General features: G+C 37.7%; 2 protein-coding genes across 2 annotated transcripts; one reads left to right on the top strand and one right to left on the bottom strand.

The window, feature by feature from the left end:
- Positions 1-10,397: 10,397 nt before the first annotated feature.
- LOC144999424 (Methylthiotransferase) lies at positions 10,398-14,353 on the top strand. The gene is made up of 11 exons (XM_078958710.1): positions 10,398-10,683; positions 10,789-10,827; positions 11,098-11,189; positions 11,449-11,698; positions 11,785-11,904; positions 11,999-12,074; positions 12,171-12,379; positions 12,562-12,670; positions 13,095-13,187; positions 13,442-13,602; positions 13,700-14,353. The coding sequence occupies exons 1-11, from the start codon at positions 10,513-10,515 to the stop codon at positions 14,213-14,215; spliced, it is 1,836 nt and encodes a 611-aa protein (XP_078814836.1). The 5' UTR covers positions 10,398-10,512; the 3' UTR covers positions 14,216-14,353.
- Positions 14,354-15,154: 801 nt separating this feature from the next.
- Positions 15,155-19,711, bottom strand: LOC144999262 (Glycosyl hydrolase family 47 protein). The gene is made up of 15 exons (XM_078958702.1): positions 19,417-19,711; positions 18,318-18,360; positions 18,160-18,225; positions 18,030-18,091; positions 17,862-17,961; positions 17,513-17,695; positions 17,386-17,434; positions 17,116-17,295; positions 16,904-17,024; positions 16,668-16,749; positions 16,523-16,608; positions 16,335-16,435; positions 16,102-16,243; positions 15,874-16,024; positions 15,155-15,792 (listed from the first exon to the last, which is right to left on the bottom strand). Exons 1-15 carry the CDS (start codon positions 19,554-19,556, stop codon positions 15,562-15,564), a joined length of 1,737 nt encoding a protein of 578 aa, XP_078814828.1. The 5' UTR covers positions 19,557-19,711; the 3' UTR covers positions 15,155-15,561.
- Positions 19,712-23,825: the final 4,114 nt, after the last annotated feature.

Genomic DNA, 23,825 nt, shown 5'->3' with positions numbered 1-23,825 from the left:
TGAGAGTTGTATTGATTGGAGTAATTATTTCATGTGATTAAGCGGAGGCTAGACCAGTATTACCGGGTTCGAGATTTACCGAGTTACTCGAGGTGAGTCTTCTCACTATACTTTACCTATAGTGGTAATTAGAGTTATGTGACAGAGTATCTTGTATGCTTTTGCATGATGTGATTTCTATGTGAGTTGTGCTATGTATGATTCAGAGTTTACAGAGTTAGGGCCGGAAGGTCCACAGAGTTAGGACCAGAGGGTCCATAGAGTTATGGGACTGGAAGGTCCCACTGATACACATTGACTAGAAGGTCATACATAGTTATAGCCTCGAGTGGCTAATATGTGTTGTATGTTGTATTTTGGGGAACTCACTAGGCATTTATGCTTACCGTGTTATGTGTTATGTGTTTCAGGTACCAGTGACGATCGCGGGAAGGCATCAGCATGATCCGTACACACAGATAGAGGATTTTATTTGTGATATCGGGATATGTTTTGTTTGATAACAATTGTTGAACATTGGATTTTAGAATGTTTAAATGATAACTATATTGTTTGAAAAGTGAAATTTTGTTTTCAAAATTTTACGTCGTTACAAGTTGGTATCAAAGCCTTGGTTTGAGGGACTCGGATACACCTTCGGGCATATCTTAACTCAAATCGAGGATTTGAGAAAATTTTCACAATAAAGCAATTTTTTTCTAAAAGAGAAAAGGTTTTGAAACGATCATAACAGAGTAGTGTGTACGATCATCCAACGCCCGAACGGTGATTTCCCAAAATACCATGACATTATGTGTTATAAGATATAATATGATATATTATGCATGCTAGAGTAGGTTAGGTATTCATATTAGGACTAGAGTGGCCTGATTTGTGATGTTTTAGCCTAGGAGATTACTGCTGTTATGAGATGTTTGAAAGATAGTAGGTAGCAGCGAGGAGCTTACGAGAGGGTCTGTTGGAGAGTAGCTTATGCATAACAAGAATAGAGTACTTGTGATATGGGATCCTAGGATGAGGACTTGGGGTGAATACTGATGCAGTGTGGACGGTAGTATAGGGCCTGTACTATTGAAGACACCGGATCAGTGTGCAGTCCAAGTAAGAATCCTCAGGGTACTAGGGAGCAAGTATGGTTGAGTTATCGAGTGCGACTACACTCGAGCGAGTCTATAATATTTTTGTATTGTATTTCAGAGACATCATGGTGAGTACACGCCACACTCCAGAGAGCAGCGGTGTCAGCGATGAGGAAATCAGCAGGATGATTCATGAGGAGGTGGTTGCGGCCATACGACATGAGATACCAGAGATGTTTGGGTCTATCAAGACCACGTTGATCGATACTTTTGATGATCGATACGCTGCTCTTACCGATGTTGTTGTTGTTGCGGCCACCGCAACCGTCGTTGCTGCCAGGCCACAAGGAGGTGACCCGTTGTTGTACCGAGAGTTCAGCAACACGAAGCCACCAGAGTTTAATGGGACGCATGATCTGATAGTCGCGATGAGGTGGATTTCTGACATTGAGGGATGCTTCTACACATGTTCATGTCCGGAGCATCTGAGGGTACGGTTCGCGTTGAACCAGCTTCGCTTGGGAGGACCGGTGGAAGTTTGTAACATCGCACTTCACTTCTGCAGAGCTTTCCGCGGTGACCTGGGAGAGGTTCACCACCATGTTTCGTAATGAGTACGTTCCCCCGGTGGAAAGGGAACGGTTGGCCCAGGAGTTCTTGTCCCTCAAGTAGGGAACTGAGTCTGTTACTGTGATCACCAAGATGTTTCACGAGAGGGCGATGTTTTGCCATGAGCATGTGTCTACCGAGCAAACACGCATGAGTCGATATCTTAGTATTCTGAGGATGGACATTCGTGAGTTTGTGGCGAACTCGACATACCGTACATTTACCGATCTCCATGCAAATGCTCGGAAGAGGGAGATTGAGCTCAAGACTCAGGCCAAGGAGGAGACATAGTCTCGGGGGAGGGATTGGCGACCAACACAGTCCCAGCCGGCCGCCAAGCGGGCAAAGCCCGTCGATTTGAGATCAGGGAACCAGAAGGTCCGCACTTGTGGCAAGTGCGACAAGAGCCATTGTGGGATTTACTGAGAGGGGTCTTGCTACAAGTGTGTCAAGGAGGGGCATATGGCTAAGGATTGCCCCTAGGGATTCGCAGTGTGCTTCCACTGCAACCAGACCGACCATCGAAAGGCCGAGTGTCCACAACTGCAGTGGTCGGCACAGGAAGCACCACATGGATCTGCCCCTGCTGCCGTACGAGCTACCGAGATTCGACCAGTGAAGGTCGAGGCACCGATGGCTGGCGGGAGAGCCTTCTAGTTGACAGCGGAGGAGGTCCGCGCAGCGCCCGACGTCATGGCTGGTATGTATTCTTTCATCTATTTATTTCGAGTTTAAGATACTATGCTTATATTATGGTATGCGTAGGTACTTTTCTTGTGAATTATGTACCTGCTCTGGTGTTATTTGACTCGGGTGCGAGTCGATCTTTTGGATCATTAGCGTTTAGTCCGCACATCAGTATCCGTCGAGAGGCGTTGAGTCGACCTCTACGAGTTTCTATAGCCGACGAGCAAGCAGTATATGCGACTGATGTGATTCGAGGATGTGTACTCGAGATCTTCGGTGTTGAGTTTCCGATTGATCTAGTACCGATTGCGATGGGAGATGTTTATGTTATTTTGGGTATGGATTGGTTGAGTCGGTTCGGAGCTATTATAGATTGCGAGCGTCAGTTGGTGACTATACGAGACCCTAGTGGGGGAGTTCTCATAGTGTACAGAGAGGATACTAGGACCAGATCAACTTTCTGTTCTGCCGCTCGAGCGAGGCAGAGTTTACATCATGGATGTATGGGTTTCTTGGCGTATGTTATGGATACGCGGGTTGGAGGTGATAGATTGAGTTTTGTTTCAGAGGTGTCGGTAGTGTGTGAGTTTGTGGATGTTTTTCCCTAGGAGTTGTCGGGTGTGCCTCCAGAGAGACAAGTGGAGTTTCAGATTGACCTAATGTCGGGTGCGACGCCGATAGCCAAGGCACCCTATCGCCTTGCGCCACAGGAGATGCAAGAGTTATCCTCGCAGCTTCAAGAGCTACTGGGGAAGGGGTTTATTCGGTCGAGTAGCTCGTCGTATGGGGGCATCGATCCTTTTTGTTAAGAAAAAAGGATGGCTCACACCGGATGTGCATTGACTACCGGGAGTGGAACAAATTAACGGTCAAGAACCGTTACCCATTACCGAGGATCAATGACCTATTCGATCAGTTGTAGGGAGCATCTTGGTTCTCCAAGATTGATTTAAGGTTTGGATATCATCAGATGAGAGTGCGTGATGAGGATATCCAGAAGACGACGTTCGGGACTCTTTATGGGCATTACGAGTTCGTGGTGATGCCTTTTGGGCTCACCAATGCACCGACAACGTTCATGGGTCTCATGAACAGGGTGTGCAGGCATATGGTGGATCGTTCGGTGATCGTGTTCATTGATGATATATTGGTATATTCGAGATCCAGAGAGCAACATGAAGAGCATTTGATGGAGATCCTCGGAGTTCTGAGATCGGAGAGGCTTTACGCCAAATACTCCAAGTGCGATTTCTGGTTACGAGAGGTCCAATTCTTAGGGCATCTTGTCAACCAGAACGGGTTACTGGTCGACCCAGCCAAGATTGAGGTCGTGATGAGATGGGTAGTGCCGAGATCCCCCACTAAGATCAGGAGTTTTTTGGGGTTGGCCGACTATTACCGAATATTTATCAGGGATTTCTCTAAAATTGTTGTTCCTCTCACCAGGTTGACCCGGAAGGGCGTGGCTTTTAGTTGGGGTCTTGAGCAGCAGGCCTCATTCGAGACACTTTGCCAGAGATTATACGAATCCCCGATGTTAGCCCTTCCGGAGGGGATGGAAGATTTTGTGGTATATTGTGACGCATCAATATTAGGGTTGGATACGGTGCTGACGCAAAGAGGGCACATGATAACATATGCATCGAGGCAGTTGAAGCCTAATAAGACGGGGTATCCCACCCACGATCTAGAGTCGGGGGTTGTGGTGTTCACCCTCGAGATCTGATGTCACTATTAATACGGGGTTCGGTGTACTGTATACACGGTGATGACTCCGGTGTTGGATACCATTTGAGAGGCCCAAACAGAGGCTGTGGGACCGGAGAACCACAAGAGAGAGCGGGTGATCGGGAAGATATATGAGTTCGTTACCGATAGCCAAGGGCTTATGACCTTTCAGGGTCGGATTTGGGTGTCGTTTGGGGGGGGGGGGGGCTTGTACCATTCTGATGGAGGAGGCACACAAATCGAGATTTTCGATCCATCTGGCGGCCACTAAGATGTATTTGGACCTGAAGAGAGACTATTGGTGGCCCTATATGAAGAGGGATGTTGCGTGGTTCGTCGAGAGGTGCTTAACATGTCGCAGGGTTAAGGCCGAGCACCAGCGTCCGCATGGCAAGTTGCAGCCACTCTGCTCGTTACGCTGAGCGTACCCCCAGACTATGATGGGCTTACTCACCCCAAGCACGTGCCCTCCTCCATGCACACATGTAGGGATGGCAAAAAAAACCCATACCCAATGGGGAACCTGAAACCTGCACCTATTTTGACTGGGGAATCCTCAGGTTGATCGGGGATGGGGAATCCCCGAATAAAAAAAAGTGGGGATGGGGATGGGGATGGGGATACCCTTAATCCCCGACCCTGGACCCGCTCCGACATATATTAATATATAAAAATAGTACAAAACATATATTTATAGTACATTTTGTAATACATAAAATTTGATCTAAGTAACCTAACTCATTAGTAATTACTTGTTTGAAATTATACTTTTACTTTTTCTTTTATTTAATTTAAACTCGTGTATATATATATTTTTCTCTTTGGTTGATCTATTTTACTTTAAATATCAATCTAATAATTTTTTTCTACTTGAGTTTTCATGTGTGTATTTAAATTTGGTAGAAATTTTATTTATATTTTTATGCAATTTATGGGTACTTATATATTTTATAAAATCTTTAAACTTATGGTGGTAAAACTGAAATTTATAGTTTTTTCTTACGTAAAAGTGTTCATATTAAAATAGAAATACAAATCCACGTTTCCCCGTTGGGGGTGGGGATGGGGGTTTATTTACATTCCCCGATGAGGATGGGGATTGGAATGAGGATTTGGGGATGGGGATGGGGATTGGGGTCCCCTGTGTTTCCCTCCCCCGTTGCCATCTCTACACGCATGGGGCTCCACTTGCAAACCTTTTTCATTAAGGGCCAAATTTCCCAAATATTTCAAATTTATAACTTCCTCATCTTGGGTTCGTTTCCAACGCACCTTATATCCACGAAAAGGTGGCGAGAAGCCCTACACTTCTAAAAACACACCTTAGCCTTAAAACTTCCCAAACAAACCCCAAAATCCTTAAAAGACCGAGCCACCACCTTTACCGATACTATTGGGCTCTAAAGCACAACTCAAACTCTTTTATCACACAACCTACCTTTTATATATATATATCAAAAAAGGGCCTAAACCTTTCTCATTTAAAGCCTCCAAACCTTTTCATACCCGGATTACGACCCACAAGCCTTAAATCACAGAAAAATCTGAAACATGATGTTACAGATGGAGGTTGAAGGGGAAGGAATCCTAGCATTACTTCCTTTAAATATGTGGCCTTAACCCTAAAAATTAGGGTTTTGCACATCCGCCGCCACCATGTCGTGTACATTGCATACTCACGTCATGGAGTCCAAATGAAGCATGTGTTTCGTGAAGGAATTGCACGTCGCAGTGATCTTCTCACCACGTCGTGGGAAACCACTTTCTCAAGATTACACAAATGAAACTCATACCTGAAACTGAAACTGGGCGTTACAGTTTGCCCTTTTTTTTTCTATTGCCACATCAGGTGTTTTGTCTCCGAAAATAAAGATGTATATTTTTAGTATTATAAAAGACAAACATAATAGAAGTAATTGAATTTGGGGGATCCCTAAAGTCATACCTACCTTAATCGACTATAATTCTGAAAGTTCTTGTAGATGTGCCATGATATCATTATATACAAAACCCAATTCTAATCAAGACCCATGTAACTCGACCGAATACTAATTCAAACTATTGAGTCAGATTTGAAACTGATTCGACAAAATTAGTTGTATACAAATCACTATTACGTAAAAAAATAATACAACATTGTACTATTAAGATATTGTTTTTTTAAACAACTTAGAGAACCAACCGCGGATAGCTATTCACATTTTGGAACAAATCATGTCATTCCATACAACTATTGGAAATTATAGGATGTGTACTCAAGGTTATTTGGGTTACCAAGATACCTAATGACTAATCTAACAAAAAAGTTTTAGGAAAAGTAAAACTCATGCCTACTGGGAATATACGTTGCATATTTATTTTTTGTATTTTGGAGATGTTTTTCACATTTCGTACTTACCTTTATATATATATATATATATATATATATATATATATATATATATATATATATATATATATATATATATATATATATATATATATATAATCCAGTTAGATAAACATTTCAAAATAACATGGTTCGTGGAATCTATGTTTTTTCTTCAGAAAAAAAATTCAAATTTTGAATTTAAATTATTTTAAAATTTTGATAATGGCATTTTGGATATGAGCCAATCTCAATTGCGGGATTTAAGAGACCATATGCAACTTAACAAAAAATAGGCCCAAAAACTTGAAAAATCAATTTTTTTTAAGCAAAATAAATAACAAATATAAGTTATCATTTTCTATTGCAAAATACATATAATTAAAAGTTCACTCAAAATTATACACAATGTTACAATTAACTTAAAAATGTTATAAAATTATAAAGTTATGTTTACTATTTTATTTACTTAAAAATGAAAAATTTCCGAATCTTATTTTTGGGACATTACAATTTTTTTGCTTCTATTTGTGTTTTTTTATTCTATTTGAAAACAATCATCCTTTTAAAACTCAAGTAGCAAAGTGTAGCAACACTATAAAAAAACCAAAATTAAATCAACATGTTATATTACATTATCAGAAAAAAAAATTAAAATTGTTATATGCAATTAATAAGAAAATTTTCATAACTCGTAAAGTTAACTTTCGATTCTCGACATTTCAAGATAATATGAAATCAGAAACTTCTAAACCTTAATAAATTGGATTGGGAGTCAAAAGATTGTTGCTTTAATGCTTCTGAGATCGATAAAATACGAATCATAAACATTAAACAATGGAAAAAAATTGGTTTACTTATAAACAACATTAGAAATGTGTCGGATAAAAAAAATGTATAATGCCTTATGATTTTCGAAAATCGAAAACTTCTAAACCTCAAAAAGCTGGATTAATATTCAAGATGTTGTTGCTTAAATGCCAGTGAATTTAAGAAAATAAGAATAAAAGAAATAAAAAAGTGATTTACTCCTAAACAACATGGAATAAAAAAACAACAATAAGAAAGCTAATTTACATTTTGGTTTTCTTCCCTAGGCCTAGATTTTGATTTTCGAACATCGGTAAAACCTCACTTTCGCTTTCAATTTGCTTTTGATTCATTGAAATATGAATAAAAAAGAAGACAATGGTTGCTGAATTCGATTGAATGAGCAATTTTCTTGTGATTTTGTGGATAGAGATGTGAAAAGAAGGAAATATAAACTCAAAACTTTGGTTTGAATGAGTGATTTCCGTTTGAATTTAAGGATCAAATGATATATTTTATTTTATTATTATTATTTTTTTTTGATTTAGGCAATTGACACATAAAGACTGATGTTATCAGGATGATGCTGACAATCATTAATCGATACATCACTAATTAAGATTTGTTCTTTCTGACAAGAATGAAGGAACCAAAGCATCATTTTGTTTTCTCAAAAAAAAAAAAAAAACAATTCCTACTAGGCTTCTTGCGTTGTTTCTTTATGCCCTGAGACATGATATATTGCTTAGCCTATTTGGGCAAAAAAAGAAACATAGACAAATATAAAACCTAAAAAAAACTTTTGATCTTATGTTTAAGTGAATATTGTTTATGACACATTTTGAATACTTTTAGGGCGTGTTTGACTTAGTTTTTAAAAGCTAAAAGTTCTTTTCCAAAAAGTTACAAAAAGTCAGGAAATCCTGATTTTTTCAAAAAATTGCTTTCCTTGTATTAAAACTCCAAAAGTTACTAGCTTGCCAAACATCTTTTTGTTTTTTTTTCTTTTACAAAAACGATTTTTGGTTGTAAAAAGGTAAGCCAAACACCCCATTAAACCGATCTCATATCATCTATAAGTCCCATAGAACCTAACGCAAAAACACATACCCATTTCAACCGATCCAATTCCAAACTAATTGGTTATTTTTCAAAAGGGATAATGACTTGAAAGGGTAACGAACTTTCGACTTTTGTCACATTTAGTCACTAAACTTTTTTCGTTATCTATTTGCCATTGAACTATTGAAACTGTTCACATTTTACCCTTATGACCGACTGTTGCCGGTCATAAGGGTAAAATGTGAACAGTTTCAATAGTTCAATGGCAAATAGATAACGAAAAAAAGTTTAGTGACTAAATATGAACAAAATTGAAAGTTTGTTTCCCTCTAAAAAGTTCAATGACTAAATGTGAATAAACTTTCTCTTGTATTATGTTTTAGCAAATTATTTATTTTTGTTAAATTGTAGCAACATTTGTTGATGAAGAAATCTATGAAATAAAAAAAAAACAGAAACCTGAAAATATATTAAAAAAAAAAACAAAAAACCAAAACCGAAATAAAAAACCAATGGTTTGATATTTTTCAAAATAAAAAATCAAAATTTCCAATCTGATTTTGGTTTTACAAAAAAATAAACCATTCTCACTGATGTGAATTATGACCATTAGTTTGGCATGCAGAATTTGTGACATTCCATGAATATGTAGTTACAACATCGTCTGAACTCGTAATTTATAGTAAGGGGTTAGAGTATCATCACATGAATACGTAGTTACAACATCTCCTGAACTCGTAATTCATCACCTACAGGTTATGGGCCTGCTGGTGTTTCCACTGGGTTGTCTAGAATACTCTGTGGTCGGCATCTATACTCTGGTAGATGACTACATCGCCACATTGTTGGTTAAGGTTACGGTATCTCCTTTCATCCTACATCACATATTCATCATCATCTATTTACCTAATTATCATCACCTATCTATCATCATTTTATTTTATCACACACCAACTATTTCATCTACCCATGTTTCATCCGCAACATATTTGTAGATATAAAATAAATATACCATTTAAATCTTTTAAAACATGTATAAAATCGTTCATCCAGCATAGACAACAAGTATTCAAATAATATGCACACATAGCACGTAATTCATATAAAATACTTCATATCTATGTGTAAGATAAAAATAACTATATATACCATAAAAATACCATAAATGCTTCCTAACTTCGAACCCCAAGGTTTACTCTACTAAAGCTTCATATTCTCAGCTCTCTGGACCTAGAAGGGTCCAAATCTATCACACCAAAAAGCTCAAGATAGCTCTTCCTTTCACTCTACACACTCAAGCTCGCTAGGGTTCTCACTTATGGGAAAGGGAGTCGCAATTGAAGGCCATAAGTGCCTTTAAATATGGCTCGGACCCAAAGATTTAGGGTTTCTGCCAACAACGCGGACTCGTCGAGTCGCCTCACCGACTCGTCGAGTCCATTCATTAATCCGAGTCATCAGTCGCGACCTTACTCGACGAGTTGAGGCGTTAACTCGTCGAGTCTCTCTTCTTAACTCAAAAGAAAAATACTTAAATTATGATACCTGGAAATCCGGATGTTACATTTTGTTTTTTTATTTCATAGATTTCTTCATCAACAAATGTTGCTACAATAAAACAAAAATAAATAATTTGCTAAAACATAATACAATAGGAAGTTTGTTCACATTTAGTCATTGAACTTTTTAGAAGGAAACGAACTTTCGATTTTGTTCACATTTAGTCACTAAACTTTTTTCGTTATCTATTTGCCACTAAACTATTGAAACTGTTCACATTTTACCCTTATGACCGGTAATAGCCGGTCATAAGGGTAAAATATGAACAATTTCAATAGTTCAATGACAAATAGATAACGAAAAAAAATTTAGTAACTAAATGTGACAAAAGTCGAAAGTTCGTTACCCTTTCAAGTCATTATCCCTTCTCAAAAGAATAAGTTTAAAAATTATTTTCTTTAAATGAACACAACAGATTAGTTAATCAATATCCTTATTCCAATTCCATGTACTTTTGGGCTTGATCCAATCCCATCGTCCTGAGCCCATCTTCGTTGCAGCACAAACAGTAAAGCACCATCAGTCGTTGATACTGATACGAAGCTACTACGCCCTCTTTCCTCCCCACTTTCAGACCCAGACAGTCGACGGACCAGTGTCGCCGGAGACATGGAAGACATCGAAGATTTGCTGGTAGGCGTTGGCGCTGCTCCACCCGGTTTCCGACTCCCCATTACCGCCGCCGTCGGAATAAATCCAGTGAAAAAGAAGAAAAACAATAAACTAGAGCCATCATCTTTGCTTCAAAACTCCTCGACTCATCAAGTCCCTGGCACCCAGGTTGGATTTCTCCCTATATTCATACCCTGAGCGAGAATCGTTTCCATTTTCTGCTTTGCCTTTTTGCTGATTTCACTCTTCCTTTGTTATCTCTCAATCTCTTAGACGATTTTTTTGAAGACATTTGGATGTTCACACAACCAGGTACAATTTCTAGTTTCATGTCCTCACTTTTTATGACCTGCATTAATTGCTCAGGTCTCCTCTAGAAACTTGCCATGATTAAGCCAAACCTACTATTTCTATCAAACGAAGCTCATAGAAATTATATTGCTATAATTCCCATCAACTTGTTTCAATTTGCTGCCCTTTTTTATCACTTCCAAATGAATATTGTAGTTATTAGGTGTCATAGTTAGAAAGTAAAGCAATTGCTCCCATTGATTTTCTTGAGTTGTTTGTTTGAACTTGCAGAGTGACAGTGAGTACATGGCTGGCCAGCTTTCCTCATTTGGCTATGCTATCAGTGACAACGCAGAAGGAGCAGATCTTTGGCTGATAAACACGTGAGTTATCTTTGTATCCTATTTCCTGTTGTCTGCTTGCTTTTCAAAAAGCAAAGAAAATGTTTTAAAAGATAATAAAAGTGAAAAGAAAACATTAACTATTGTTGGTTCTTCTTTCAATCAGCATATAGTTCTTTTGTTCAACCATTGGCATCTTTGTTAACGAGCACTAACAGTCAGGACAACACAGTAGAAGGTTTCTAAATTCAAATTGATAATTGAATTTGAAAAGAAGGATTGATTATATAATATAATGCAGTTGTACAGTGAAGTCCCCAAGCCAATCTGCCATGGACACTTTGATATCAAAATGTAAAAGTGCAAAAAAGCCACTTGTGGTGGCAGGATGTGTTCCTCAAGGAAGTCGAGACCTGAAAGAGCTTGAAGGTGTTAGTATAGTTGGAGTTCAGCAAATTGATCGGGTTGTAGAGGTTGTTGAGGAGACCCTTAAAGGCCATGAAGTCAGACTTCTGAATCGCAAAACTCTCCCATCACTTGATCTTCCTAAGGTTTCATTTTTAGGATTTTAACGCAAGAAGAAATGTTTGAATTATTTAGTTTGGGTTAATTAATAATGTTAATAATTACTACACAGGTAAGGAAGAACAAATTTGTTGAAATTCTTCCGATAAATGTTGGTTGTTTGGGGGCTTGCACATATTGCAAGACTAAGCATGCTCGAGGTCATCTAGGAAGCTATACGGTTGACAGCCTTGTAAGCAATAACTTTGTTCACTACATTGCCTTCTAAACTAGTAAACTGTCTTTTTTTTTTTTAGTTAAAATATTTTAAATCTTGAAAATTGCAGGTGGGGCGTGTGAAAAGTGTTGTGGATGATGGAGTGAAAGAGATTTGGTTGAGCAGTGAAGACACTGGGGCATATGGTGATCTTTCTTCTTCTTCTTCTTGTTTGAGTATATGAAATGAGATAATGTTATTTGTTTGATGATTAAGTAAAAATTATGTGGGTTAACTAACAGGTCGTGATATTGGAGTAAATCTTCCAATTTTGTTAAATGCAATAGTGGGGGCACTCCCATCAAATGGGAGCACAATGCTCCGGATTGGGATGACTAACCCTCCTTATATTCTGGAGCACTTGAAGGAGATTGCAGAAATCCTGAGACACCCTTGTGTCTATTCATTTCTTCATGTACCTGTTCAATCCGGGAGTGATGCTATCTTAACTGTAAGTCACTCTAGGGTTAAATCATCATTGTACTTTGAAAAATCTACCCAGTTATATATTATATTTATGGCAAAATGTAATACACAAATGAATTAAGTATGTTTGTATTTCTTGCAATTTATTATGGTCTGAACTCTGAACTCTGAATAAGAAGTTTGTTTGTTGGCATTGGTGATTGACAGGCCATGAAACGAGAATATACAGCAGGGGAGTTCCGGAAGGTAGTAGATACATTGACTCAACTTGTTCCAGGGATGCAGATTGCAACTGATATTATTTGTGGATTTCCTGGTTAGCATTTATTTATTTTTTGCAAAATCAAAATAATTATTTACACATACAGTTACAAACAGAGTGTCAAATTTGCAAATAACTACTAACCCTTGCATATCTCATTTGAGAAAGAGGCTTTCATTTCTGGGAGGCTATAAGCAAAAATATGTTTTTTAAAATTGTATTTGTATGTTGTATTTCCTTAGTATTTGTTGCCACTTAAAGAGGCAATTGTTAAGATAGAGAGAGCATGTATACAAGTACTGTTTGCCTAATATAATGTGTATAGCTAGAGAGCATGTATACAAGTACTGTTTGCCTAATATAATGTGTATAGCTATCTTCTTATGCATCTTACATTGAAGATTTGATTTCGAATGACATACAAACAGTTTTTTATACATAGAATGTTAATGAATTATTTTTTTTATTGGGTATTCAGGTGAAACAAATGAAGATTTTGCTCAAACAGTTGATTTGATCAAGGAGTACAAGTTTTCGCAAGTTCATATTTCTCAATTCTACCCTCGACCAGGTATTTCCTTCTACACAAAACAAAAGTTGCTTTGTTTGCTACATTGTTGCAAACATTTACAGATTGTAATGTAAATCCAGTTTGATTTGAGTCTCTTATAAAATCTGCCTACTTTTCTCAGATGTGTAGTCAAAACATTACGGAAGTTTTTTAAGTTTATCATCAATCATACAACACAATCATATATATTTGACTATGGTTAGTTGCCACATTTTTTTTTCTTCCTAAATGAGTCTGTTTATGAATGAGTGAAGGAACCCCAGCTGCAAGAATGAAGAAGGTGGCAAGTAATATAGTAAAGAAAAGAAGCCGTGAATTGACTTCAGTATTTGAATCATTTACACCTTACAATGGCATGAAAGGAAACATGGAGAGGATATGGATTACTGATATTGCAACTGATGAAATTCACCTTGTAAGTAAAACATATAATATGACTTAATAATGACTAGAGAAAATAGTTTAATCTGTTGATCTTATATGGTGGTTGTATAAAATATAAAATGTATTAGGTCGGGCACACAAAGGGATATGTGCAGGTTCTGGTTGTTGGTCCTGAAAGTTTGCTCGGGTCTTCAGCAATTGTAAAGATAACTTCGGTTGGAAGGTGGTCTGTTTTTGGTGATGTCATCAAGATTCTTGATGAAAGTCAAGGGGTGGTCAAAAAGGATACAAACAACAAAGAAAACTGCTCACCCTCATCCTCACCCTGCTTTGATCAAGAAGATGCATGTGCATGTTCAGAGGCAAAGCCCGAATCTTGTGCATGTGGACCCAACACTTGTGATATTGCTGCAAATGCAAATGATTCATACCCAGAAGCCCAAAAGGCCCAAAATATCCCTAGTTTACTATTGAGGAGAAAACCGTCATTGACCACTGTAGAAACAGAAGACAATGGCAATCAGAAAGTTGCCACGAGCAATATGCAGGATCGTGATTGGGGTGTTGTTGATAAGCTTCTTGTAGGTGGGATTTTTATGAGCTTGTTGACGATGGTAGCTCTAATTTTGTATGTGGGTTTTTGAAGATGTCTTGTAGTTTATATAGATTATAATTACACATTGCTTTGAAGTTGGTAGCTTTTTGTTTTACATGTTTGCATTAAAGAATGTATAACTAAGATGAGTTATTTCATGGATTTGATTTTGTGTTTAAACTTTAAACTAAGGGCATTGATTTTTGTTGATGATTTTAGTGTTATCAAACATATTTTGGTGTAATTATTATTAGTAATGAGATAGGCCGAACTCCATTTACTAACCGAACTTGAAGGTGCGGGATGCACACTCGGTGTGATAAATGTGAACACAGGAATACAAGGGTTTAGAGGCAGCGTCCATGGATGCAGAGCCTCTGGCGGTGGTGTGGTTCCACTGACAGGTCAGTGGACGGGGTTCCAAGGGGCAACGACCCGAAACGTAAACGAATTTTTGTATAGTGACTCTGGTCCATGTACTTTCTCGCCAAAAATCCACTAGATGACATCTTGATGATGCATGTGTTAGTTATGTAACAATTTTGGCATCAATTCTGCATGCAACCGCCGATAACTATCATTCCCTCTATAATATAAGAATGTTTTCTGGTTCCAGAAAACGGGTTGGAGCTTTCATATATGAAAATTGCATGTTGATTCATTTTCTCTCTCCACAACACAAAACAAGGTATATTCTATGTTTCTGATTTAGAAATGGTCTTACTTCTAAATTGAAATTCTTTGGATTACCCCGATCTAATTTCGTGATACATCAGGCTATAGGGGTATCACAATCCAAGAAATATCCAAATATACTGATATTCTTAAGACCCTAGGCTAATTTCGTGATACCCCAGGCTATAGCGTCGAAATTGTTTGGATTATCCCCAGTCTAATTTCGACTCTTTAGTACTTGTGTTGTCTTGTGTCATGCATACCAAAATTTTAATTAACCAGAGAGATAAAAGAAGTACAAAAACCCACACCAAGTACCAAGATTTGTCTTAAAATAAAATAAAATAAAGCTAAAGCTTCCTCTTTTCTTGTTTACATCTTTCCTCTGTCTCCTATATTATATCCAACCAAACTCTTACATAAAATTACATACTTTCAAGACTATTCAAACAAAAATCTTGAAAGTGTAATTCTTAGTCTTTTTAACGAATCAAGTTATATTAAATCCAATCAAACCTCATGATTTTGTAAAAAAAGTTATTCTTCCAACCACCCTGCCCCAAGAGCATCATACGAGATGTAAATCATGTACACAGTGACCAGTACAAGGTTCCAAATCCACATTGGAATCGAAACTCCCACACTGTGATTGCTCAGACTCAAACCCTTTATACCATCCCAAAACCAACTGTACTGGAGGCGAATGAAACGGATTAAACCTCATATCAACAACCACAGGCCACAGTAGCCAGCCATGCTGCAGGATCTTCTTCTACAATTCAATGAATCGATCCCACAATCATCATCTGTTAAACATCTGTGATCATCACGAGTGTCAGGGACATGGCAAACACTCTCAATCTGTTGACCATTATCAAGTCTAGGATTCAACAGATTCGCTGGACACACTTGCATGGACATTGCACTAGCTTGTTTCTTTTGTGTTTCAATCTGTTGTAATAAAACAAACCAATTTCATTTTCTTTCAAGAACAACCCAGAAAAAAGTCACTTGTTATTATGAAGCTTGTACCTTGATGGAGGTCCAGTTACGGGGGATGTATGAATCAGGAAGCCTTTCTTGCCAATCACTTATAACAGGAAGAGGGTGACCTTCTGTTGTGAATACATAATTTCCATCCATCAAAGCCGAATCATCAAACAGAAGATATAGATACTTGCACCTATTCATAAAAAATGAAAAACTTTTTTAACATAATTTCAAATGCTCAAAAATGGAAATCATAGATCCCTTCCTTACGTTTCAGCCAGGAAGAAACTATGCTGATGATCTTCTAATTGCATGGTTGTTACATCTCTAATGCTTGCATATCCACCTTCAACTTTTGTGTGTAAATTAAGGGAATTTACAATCGCTTCACCAACTTCCATGTACCATGGGTCTGACGCACAAAAACATAAATTTATCATATTATAATTTACAAAACTTGCAAGAATTATAAAAAATTATAGAAAGCAACAAGTCAGAACCACCTTTTGTTGCCTTATACAAGTAATATGTTGACTCTGCCAACTCTGGACGTAGAGGATAATACTTTTCTGTGGGGTGAACAATCTGATGATCCAACAGATATCTGAGTAGTTTCAGAATTTGCTATTATTATTATTATATTTCATCCAAGAAAAACTTTAATTTAATCAAAAGGTTTGAAGCTTCATACCTTTCTGGAAGTACTCCAAATTTTTTCCATACATGAAAAAACTCACGATGTGTTAAATTAGCAGCTGCAACATCCCCAACAAGAACCTAATAACAGCAATCATTATAACTTAAAAAATAACACTCTCAGTAACAGTAAAATTTACCTGTACACCAGGCCAAAATGCTTGAAGACTTGTAAGTTGCCAGTAAGTTGCCCTTCCTGTCCTCATATCAGCTTCATGATACCTACAGTGTAGAGTCCAATTCTTCACATGATGTTCCATATTTTTAGCTAATTTATAGCAAAACCATCCTAATTTCAACATTGGAAATAAAAATGAGAGTTTTCAAGATCAAACTGAACTCAACCTCATGAGGGAGAAGATAAAGAAATGATTACCATGAACCGTATCTGAAATATTTCTGAACACCAAGATATGCTGACTGAAACATCCTCCAAAATTCCTCTTTTCCAAAGAGAATGTGAGCTTTGATTAGATACTCATAAAAGGAATCAACCCCTGTTACATAGAGATAATTCCACCATCAGAATCAGAGCTATAAATATTAAGGTGAAAGGAAGTGATTAAAATCCATGCATGATCAACTTACCAGCACCAATACCAGAGGAGTATTCGATCCATTCTCCAGTTGCTACATCAAGTGTAGTTCCAAGAAGATTCAGAGAACTCCTCATGCCCCACAACTTACGAAGAGCATGCAAAGCTGCATCTTCAAATCTTGAATCACCCGTTAATCGTGACAAAGATCCCATTTCAAGAATAAGAGATCCTAAATCCACACAAAAGATTTATTAGCCCATTCAGAAAGATCTATAGACTCTTTTTCATTCAAGTATTATTAACATGGATGCCATCTTACCACAACCAGAAGTGCTTGTTTCAGTCGTTTCATTCTCCATAACACCATACTGCAAATAATTTCGCATCATAAAACATTACTATGTGAAGGGTGAAGGGTTATTTTAGTAATTTGAGAGGATGAATACCTTCAAGTTAATCCAGGCATAAGGCAAACCAGTGGGTGTGTTGAAAGCTGGTAAAAAACGCGTTCCTAAATCTTGAGCCAAAACAAGGAGCTGATTGCTGTAAGTTCCTTGAATCAACCTGTTTGTAGAATCAGTTGCAAGAATATGAGCAGATACAAGTCCTCCAAGAAGTCTTATGTTGCACTACATAATAACCATCAAGGAGATTTATATCGATACCCAACAAGATTAGAACAATAAACATTACTCTTTTATGCACGAGTATAAGTTTTACATTTGAAAAACTGAATTTTAAGCTACATAAAAACAAGTTATGGGAAACGAATAAGGAGGTGTGTTGTATATATACCTCAAAAAGATTTATCCTTGCATCAACATCAAAATTAAGATTTTCTGAAAGCCACATAACTGCCCTTTCGAATTCTGTGTTGTTACCTAGAATTACAAGACTGCAAGAAAGAGTTGAAACAATGAAAGGGATGCTCCTAAATGTAATCAAGAAAAAAACATGTAGTACCTGGACAATGATTCAACAAGTGTAAGTGCAGATCCATTGTACCCTTTGGGTAAGTTTTCAAGCTAAAATGAAAAAAGAACAAGTTATATTAGTGTGATCAACAATGAATTTTAGGTGAAGAGGTTACAACCTTTAAATTTCCAAGCTCACTAAGAGAGTCGGTGAAAGTTTTGGAAATAGGTTTTAATTCATCATGCTGCAAAACCAGGAATAGGGTTAGTATATTTTAAAGTGTTTTTGAAAGAAATAATCTGTGATGAACTTGTTGATAGGAGGTCGGGTACTTACAGGAAATGCGTATGTCATGTAGTTGTCATATGCATGATAAAACCTGCAAAAGAGGAAATGTATCCTAATGATGAGTATGATACAACACCCACAAGTATGCCTTATTTGTTGTAAATGATGCTTAATTTATATTCAAATGTAGGGGACATATGGTTTGGTTTGTGGAATGTTTCGGAAGGAATTGGGATATGTAAAAGAAATTGAAATTCGAAGGATTTGGAATGATGGAACTGAAGGAATTGAATGGATGAGAAGAGGGAAAAAGCACATGGAGAGGCAAGAGGTGTTTATTTTTGAGATTATTGGTTTAAAAGGGCATTTGGGTATTTTTAACAAGGAAGACATCCTCAGAATTGAACTACATGGGTTTGCAAGATGGAATGTTGAAATCCATCCAGCAAAGAATTTTGTGAATTCCGACTGAATTCAATTCAGTACTCATTTTCAACCAAGGGTGGGATTGGAATGGAATTTAATTCTAATTCCCGCCAAATGCCAAGGAATAGAGCGAATCAAACACCCAATGACCCAATTACTATTTTACAGAAACTTATCCCAATTAAGGTCAATTGAATAGGACATGAAGAAGCAGGTTAGGCATTGACTATAACTGGATATATAGAAGCACATTAGGCATAGGCCAAAGAGAACTAACTATTTGAAACAAAAAGTAAAATTACCCTAACCAACCATAACTTTAATAAACTCATTAATCTGATTATGATTATTTGACTGACAATAAAAGAATAATCCCTTTCAAGATGATGATTCAATCACCATCTTTCTTTAAAAAAGAGTTAAAATGTTGGATTTATAAAAACTTTTTCAACCTCCCTACATGTTCCCTAGTTGGTAACCTAAATGTCTTGAATGTTGGCCTATATGGTCAAACTAACATAAAAATGAGTAAGGCAAACCTAATAAATATTTCAAAAATAAGCAATTGACACCAACTAAGCAACTTAAGCAAGAAAAGACTCAAAATTTCCGCCACTTTCACCTGCTAGTACTTCAATTTTAGCACTAAATCTCTAAATTCCGACCTATTTCTATGGATAAAGAAGATTACAATTGGAAATTCAAGGTAAAGTTGACTTACATCTTGCGCACCTTCTCACTCATGCGTCTCCTCTTAGCTGATAAACTCGAATCGAGTTCGGACATGGATGAGTTGAAGATTGTTGGAGATATTAAGAGCAAAACGATTAGCGATGTCCAACAACTTGTGCGGCGAGTCATTGCTATTCTAATCTCGAGGATTCGGAGAGAAGCAAGTGATTTCGCTCCGAATCAAAAGATCGAGGCAAGTGAACACGGTATTGTTCGATCAGAAATCTTTGGGGTTATGAAGAACTTGGGATTACACATCTTCAATTCTTGTTTTGCCGTTGAGCTGGCAGACGTTGAGCTTTCTCGGCCAATAAGAGACGAACAAATGTCATAACATGTGTACCTATCAGAACAACCCACGTCAGATTTAAATTAATAAATAATTTACTAAGAAAAATATTTAATCTTGTGGTTGGCTTTAATTACTTTCAAGAGGGTTTTAGAAAAAAAGAGAACAAAACCCTAGGAAGATCAAACCAATTATAAAACATTTTTTCTAAGAAGTCTTTGAGCATATATATATATATATATATATATATATATATATATATATAACATAAACGCGTAATTTATTGATCCGTCGTTGAGTTTAATGTGCTAAAATAGATGCTTGTATAAAATATTCAACAATTTCACTGTGTGTTTCTGCTCGTTGTAAATGACGAGCCGATATGGGACATTAAAGCCTAACCCTGTATTGAGATTTTTCGCAAATCTAGATTGATGGCTACCTTGAATGACAAAGCTTCTAAGATACCATTTGTAAATCCCATGATCTTCATACCAAATTTTGTTACCTATTTGATAAGGAGAAATCCATGAAGATCACCTCGAATGAATAACACATAAAAAGGATCAAGTTCTTGCAAGTATTCAAACAAGTGAGATGAATGCTAAGGAGGAAGTTATGTTTACATATACAAGATGATATATAGGTTTGTTTATTTTTATCTTTATAAATACATGGTATCTTAATTAGCTAAATGGAGGGATGGTTAATTTATGAGTAGGTAATATAGCATTCACAATCAGATTTGAATTATAGTTTATCCATCTATAATAAGTAATAACTACCAAATCTCTTTTTTTAGTAGACTCCCAAGGTGTTTCCATATAATAATCTCAGAGTGGAGCTTGGTGGAGAACCCTAAGAGAAGGAGGGTGTTGTTTATCTGTCTGCATTTGGTGTTTGAACTAGTCAACTAAGGGGATGTTTGGATTAGATTTTTAGCTTATTGCTTATAGCTTATTTGTGGTGGGAATAAACAATAAGCAATAAGCATGGAGAGAGATGCTTATTAAAATTAGCTTATTTAGCCTAATAAACTGGATTTTATCCAAACACTTAAATTAGCTTATTGTGGGAATAAGCAATAAACACCTATTTTTTTCCTATCCAAACACCCCCTAAGTAATATATCATCTTCACTTTTGAACAAAAAATCGAGGCTATTTGTGATTTCACCATTTTGTAATGAGAAAGTTTGTATTTTCTTATATATGTTCTTATATGTAATAATCCTCATCAACCAATATACAAAAGTGGATTTAACAAATTATAATTTGTTGGTGGTAAAATGTAATATACAATTGATGACTTCTTTCTTTCAACGACGCTTATGTTTAATTTCTACACAAGATAGAATAAAAAAGTAATATGGTTATTTTTATCATTCAACACAGTCAGTCAGATACATAATCAAACAATCGAGTTTCATTTAGAGGCAGACTCAGTTAAAGATTATGACTCAGTTAGATCTAACTTAATCAATAACTATCAAAACAACCCCTTAAATGACGAAGTTATTTCTATTTTGTAAAAATGATCATCTTGTTGGAAACATCTCGTTCCATAAAGCCATTACAAATTCCAAAGTAATAAGTGTTGGAAAGAGTGTTTAATGTCATTAACTATTAGTAATATTTCTAATAATAGTAGGGTCCTCGTAGGTTGCACCAAGACTCAAATTAAGTAGAATAAATACAAGAGGATGGGCTGCTTCTTTGGACCTTAATGGGCCATCTGAAATCAAGCTTTTAGACTAAGGAAATTTATTGGGCCTTAGGGTAAGTCCCATATAGTGGGTTTGGGCCAAATTTGAAAAATTAGGCCATAAGTGGGCCTTGGTAGATCTTTTGGTTTTGGGCCTTTTTGTGTAACGCTCCGTTCCTGGTACACATTTAATTTATTTAAGTATCTATTTCGTAAAGCTACTCGACGAGTTGGTAGCCCTAACTCGTCGAGTAGATGCCAGATTGGACGCGGGTTTTAAGTGGTCTACTCAACGAGTCGAAAGCCTTGACTCGACGAGTAGGTCCGTCAGGAGGAAACCCTAACCTTTAGGGTTTGCACCCTATTTAAGCATCATATCAAGTCTCCACCCCAACGTCCATCACCTCCACAACTCAATCTCGAAACCCTAATCCACCTTGTGTGTTGTTGAGCTATTTCTTGCCATTTTAAGTGTTATTTGTGCCTTTTGAAGATTGTGCAAGAAGAAGAAGAAGGAAGCCTCAATGAGGAAGGCGTAGATCTAGGAACTACACTCCATTAGCTACATTTTCTGGTAATCAAGTCTCTAACTTGATCCTTCTCCTCTTAGATCTATTTGTTCCATTTTATGAAGGTTTTGGTCCAAGAACCTTGATCCTTGGGATTGGAACGTTCCAAGTGACTTATATCTCAGATCTGGAGTCTAGGAAGGGTTCCATGGCATAAAGGTGCAAAATTTATGACTATGGAAGCCCAATGCAAGCTTATATGCAAGAACATGACCTTTTTAGCCCTAAAAGACCATGCATGGAAAGAAAGCTCAGAACTTTACATGTCTAACAGATGATATCAACCTAGATCTAGTATATTGTGCTTTAGTTTAGGAAATTATGGCTTATGAATCAAGATTTATGCCTTAAAGTAGTTAGAGTTTGGGTTAAACCCATTAAGAAGGACTAAGGATGGGTAAAGTTGGAAACTTTACCCTTAAGAGTGTTTTCCCGGTATGTATAAGAAGTTTGGAGGATAGATATGAAGGGTAGGAGCTTAATCCTTTAGGATGGCTCATTCAGATAGGGGAACTCGGCGAGTCCAGAGAAGGACTCGACGAGTTGAAGCGGGTTATCCCGATGATTATATCAGGAAGAACTCGACGAGTATGTAAGGGACTCGACGAGTTGACTCAGTGAACCACGAGTTAAGCATTACAGGATAACTCGACGATTTGGGTTGACTGGGAGTTGACGCGTAGCCACAAAATCCTCCACTCCCTCGGGGAATGTCAACACCCGCGCCTCGCATAAACACTGTCGGAGGGTCTCAAACGCCCTCTGCTGCTCAGGGCCCCACCTGAAATCCAGCCCTTCCTCATTAAACGAGTGAGGGGTACGAAAATCTTGGAGAAATAAAAAATGAATATCCGATAATACCCTGCTAAACCCAAGAAACTCCTGATGTCTGAGGGAGATTTCGGAGTCTCCCACTGCATTACTGCCTCCACCTTGGCCGGATCGACCAAAATCCTCTCCTGGTTAACGGGATATCTGAGGAACTGGACCTCTCGTAACCAAAACTCACATTTCGAGAACTTGGCATACAACCGTTCTCGCCTCAGAACCCCTAGCAGCTACCTAAGATGCTCCTCATGCTGCTCTCGAGTCTTGGAATACACCAAGATATAATCTATGAACACAATGAACGAGCAATCGAGCATCGGTCTGCAGACTCGGCTCAACAGATCCATGAACACCGCTGGCGCGTTGGTGATCCCAAACGGCATCACCACGAACTCGTAATGACCATAACGAGTCCAAAACGCGGTCTTTTCCACGTCCTCCTCTCTCACCCTGACCTGGTGATATCCTGATCTCAAATCAATCTTGGAAAACCAAGACGAACCCTGCAGCTGATCAAAAAGATCATCTATCCTTGGGATTGGATAACGGTTCTTCATTGTTAACTTGTTCAGCTCCCTATAGTCAATGCACATCCTGTGCAAACCGTCCTTCTTCCTGACGAAAAGGATCGGTGCTACCTAGGGTGAACTACTCGGACGAATAAACTGCTTGCCCAGCAGCTCCTGTAACTGAGATGACAACTCCTGCATCTCAGGCGGTGCCAGTCGGTACGTCGCCTTGGCGATAGGGGCCGCACCTAGCACTAAGTCGATCCTGACCTTAACCTGCCTCTCCGGAGGCACTCCGGTTAACTCCTCTGGAAATACATCAGCAAATTCCCTCACCACCGGGACCTCAAAAACTGAGAGCTGCTCTCTAACCTGCGTATCTACCACATACGCCAAATAACCAGCACACCCGTGCTGAATATACTATCGAGCCCTGGCTGCTGAACAAAACCCTGATCCCCTCCAGGTGCCCTCACCATACGCTACAAGTTCTCTCCCA

This window comes from Lactuca saligna, chromosome 1 (assembly GCF_052625555.1).
Source record: "Lactuca saligna cultivar CGN05327 chromosome 1, ASM5262555v1, whole genome shotgun sequence".
NCBI lineage: Eukaryota > Viridiplantae > Streptophyta > Magnoliopsida > Asterales > Asteraceae > Lactuca > Lactuca saligna.
Note: the sequence above shows the minus strand (reverse complement) of the source record. Positions and strands in the feature narration are given on the sequence as shown.